General features: G+C 38.0%; 1 protein-coding gene across 1 annotated transcript; it reads left to right on the top strand.

The window, feature by feature from the left end:
- Window positions 1-1,141: 1,141 nt before the first annotated feature.
- Window positions 1,142-2,702, top strand: LOC117131558 (the record flags this gene model as incomplete). The annotated part of the gene is made up of 5 exons (XM_033283641.1): window positions 1,142-1,232; window positions 1,416-1,940; window positions 2,163-2,297; window positions 2,355-2,485; window positions 2,558-2,702. Coding segments are annotated over exons 1-5 (1,027 nt in total), but the record flags the coding sequence as incomplete, so codon positions are not given.
- Between the last annotated feature and the right edge of the window lie 1,147 nt (window positions 2,703-3,849).

The following is a 3,849-nucleotide window of genomic DNA, read 5'->3' as shown; positions in this document are numbered from 1 at the left end:
TTTTAGAACGTTAGGATCTTTGTCTCTGAGCATTATATAAGCTCCTAGACGTCCATTGTAAAGAATACCCTTAATCACCAAGTTAATAAAAATTTTATTCAGTTTTATCAAAGTTGTTCTTTGTATAAAATATCGGTCTTTAGGATTCAAAGAGAGATTCTTTGTTGTCTTATTGATTTCGTGAGTCTAGTTTGTTTGTGCAAATCAAACAAGCTCAGTACACAGATTGAGAGAGTTAATCACTTCGATCCATCATTCCATCAGATTGAGAGATTCAATAAAACCTTCCTCCGCAAATCCACTTCAGTTCATCATCTAATCAAGCTGAGAGTGATACACATCCAGCAGCTTGATTCCATCCTATCCTTTGTTTATTTATCTTGTTTTATTATCATTATCATTATCATCTCATTTGTTTTCATAATTGTTTCTGTTTGCATTATAAAACTCTAAAAACTCATAAAAATCGGTTTTCTTGTTTTCAGGTTGAAACCTTGGTTCCACCATTCTATCCATTCGTGGGTTACCCCCCCCCCCCTGTGCCTACAACATTTTGGTATCAGAGCTGAAGCTCCTGAATCAGGTCACTCTATCTTTGCATCATTCATATTTGTTTGCATTTGTTTTCATTTAAAAAAAAAAAAAACAGTTTTTGCATTGTTATTGTTGTTCTTAAGAAAATAAAACTAAAGAAGAAGGAGTTGTCTAGTTTGATCCACGAAATTCTTTTGAAATACTTGTTTAGTTGTTTGCATTCATTCCCCCAGCTCCACTTGCCATATTTAGATTTTGTGCATTCATTTAAAAAAAAAAAATCTGCATTTCCATATTTGTTTCTTGCATAAGAAAATTCAAAAAAAAATAAGTTTTAGTTTTCTTTCCATATTTTCTTTTCATTTGTGTTAATTGTCATTCCATATTGATTCATTTCGTTTTTGCATTGAGAAAACCAAAAGAAAAATTATTTTAGCATAGTTTATTTCATTTCGGTTCATAATTGCAATTTTTTTCGATTTAATTTTAATTAGCTTGCATTTTTGGTTCTTATTTTGATTCGACCAGGATTTTTTTCATATCTTCACTTGATCTTTGAGAGTGTTTTCAGGAAGCCATGGTAGGAAAAACACACGGCCAAAGTCAGATGGCCAAACAGAACCAACAGTTGACAGCTTTGCAAGAGATCAATGATCAGATTGCTCAGTTGAGGAAAAGAAACAAGGCACGAGTCCAACGTCCACAGCAAGGAGAAAGGAGATTTGGAGATGCACCAGAGGCTGTCTATGTCGAGCCCAAGCCACCAGATCCTTCAAGGATCAATCAACATCCAACTTCTCAAACCCATACTCATCATGTTGCTAATTCTCGGTTTGATCATAAATCTTTTGCTGATAAAATTGAACTCTTTACATTTTCAGGAGGAAGAAGCTACCTATTTTGGGAGAGGAACCTTGATGAATGGTTTCACTACAACAACATTCTGAAAGAAGAGAGACTATCTTATGCCATTGATCAACTAAGAGGTAATGCCTTTAAATGGTGGGTACAAGAAGAAGATGATAGATGGTTTTACAAGGAGCCAGCTATCAAAACGTGGAGAGATCTTAAGGAAGTCATGAGGGATGAATTTTCACCAGAACTCACAAGTTCTAAGATCCGAAAGATATACCCAAGGAGGTATCTAACTCATGTTTCCAAAGAAAAGCCAGAACCTGTTATTGTCCAAGTAAAGGCTAAGGTAAGTCCTATACTTGATAAATCAGTTAATGAATCATCTACCACTTGTATGAGTCACTTGTCTTTGTCCAAGAATGTTAAGACAGGTCCTGAGGTCCAGAAAGAGACGAACTCAACATCCTTGTTGAGATCAAAAGTTGTCCATGATTTAAGTCCAAGAGACAAGGAGATTTTAAACACAAATAAAGAAGAGCCAACAAGCCAAGGTAAGTCTTCTAACTCTGAAAATTTAAAAGATCAGACATGTTATAGATGTCATAAAAGAGGACACTTTGCTGTAGTTTGTCCAAGTAAACAAGCATTGATAGAAGCATCACTAGAAAAGAAAACTGATTTATCTATGAAGAGTGATAGTTTTATTCAATCTGATTTATTAGCTCAAAATTCTTGTATGATGCACTTGTCTTTGTCAAAGGGTGATGTAACAGGAACTAAGGAGCATGAATTCAAAGGAGAGGAGCCACCAGGCGCCACACCTGTGATGGACCATAAGATGGTTCAAGACACAATGCAGTCCATGTTGTTTAAAGAAGCAAAACCGATCCTAAAAGTATCCCACCAAGGTAAGTGTCTAACACCAACTTTGGATACTAGTACTGACGTGTGTGTTCTTGGTGCAGGGAGAATAAATGAAAGCTATAAGCTTATTGAAGTCCCAAAGAAAGAACCAGACCATAAGCTCAGCCATGAATTCACTCCCAAGTGGAAACCGAAATCTGAACAATCTATTGTTCAAGTTCCAAAACCTATGGTAAGATTCATTTTAGATCAGCATGTTCTTAATATTTCCATGACAGACATAATGCACTTGCTTTTTGTCCAGAGTGTTGAGATTATTTCAGGTTGCCAAGAAGAAAGCTTCAAAGAAATCCCACCGGATAATCTTATGTTGCTAGGAGAATCAACTCCAAGGAAGATCAGAAACGTGGCCACCCAAACTTTAAAGGACCATCCACTCCAGAAGAGATGTAATGGCCATGACCATAGCAGAGGCGTGATCCTTTCACATCTTCTCAAAGAAGAGCCACCAGATGCACCATGCATCACCAAACCGAAATTATACCAAGGTTATATAGTTTCGAGGTCGAAACCTTGTCAAGAGGGAGGGGATGTTGTGGTCACGAAATCCATGGTTCAACCAGAGTCTCACCAAACCGTCCAAACCGGCCATCTAGGAGGTACCAGCGACCGAGGTTCAGTCCAAGGCGTATATCTCTACAACCAGAAGGACTTTCAACATGAAACCAATTTTATTGGATTTTATACTCAAGAAGGAGTCCAGCCCAATTGGAATCGAGCCAAAATATTCATGGAGCAAGAAGTTATGAATTTTACAACTCAGAAGTTTCCCAGCCCGTCCATCTGCGAGTACCCGACTTTAGAAGGAGATTCCAGCCCAAGGAAGGAGCGGCCTGAAGCAAAGCCCATCATTGGAGTCAAGAGGAGTTTCTCAGCTTTCCAGAAAGCCCAATATCAGGAGAAATGGCCACGGAATTATGAAGTTATGATCTAATCTCCAAAACCGGCCAAACCAGTTCTACACTTGCCTCAATTGGAAGCTAGCCGGTTCAATCAGCTTCAAACCAGACATTGGCGACCAGGATATCATTTCAACCAATCAGGAGACATCATACACGGCCAAGAGGAGTTATACAAGTCCATACCATGCACCAGCAGCCATTGGATCAGGAGGATCCTCATTTACTCAAACCTGCCTTATTTGGAGCAAACCGACATTAATGTCCAACAGCTCTTTCCTCTTCAGTTTAGGCACGACCTCAGCACATTCCAAGCAGTCAAGAAGGTTCCCAGGAAGCTTACTTATCCCCTTAAACCATCCAGGTTCAAGAAAGATCAGATTCTTTACTTGGAGCCAAAATCCCACAAAAGGCTCCAACGGCTATTTTTCGATTTCTTTCTTAGTTTTCAATTTGTTTCCTTTTCTATTTGTTTTAGAACGTTAGGATCTTTGTCTCTGAGCATTATATAAGCTCCTAGACGTCCATTGTAAAGAATACCCTTAATCACCAAGTTAATAAAAAGTTTATTCAGTTTTATCAAAGTTGTTCTTTGTATAAAATATCGGTCTTTAGGATTCAAAGAGAGATTCTTTGT

This window comes from Brassica rapa, unplaced genomic scaffold (genome assembly GCF_000309985.2).
Source record: "Brassica rapa cultivar Chiifu-401-42 unplaced genomic scaffold, CAAS_Brap_v3.01 Scaffold1039, whole genome shotgun sequence".
Classification (NCBI taxonomy): Eukaryota; Viridiplantae; Streptophyta; class Magnoliopsida; order Brassicales; family Brassicaceae; genus Brassica; species Brassica rapa.
Note: the sequence above shows the minus strand (reverse complement) of the source record. Positions and strands in the feature narration are given on the sequence as shown.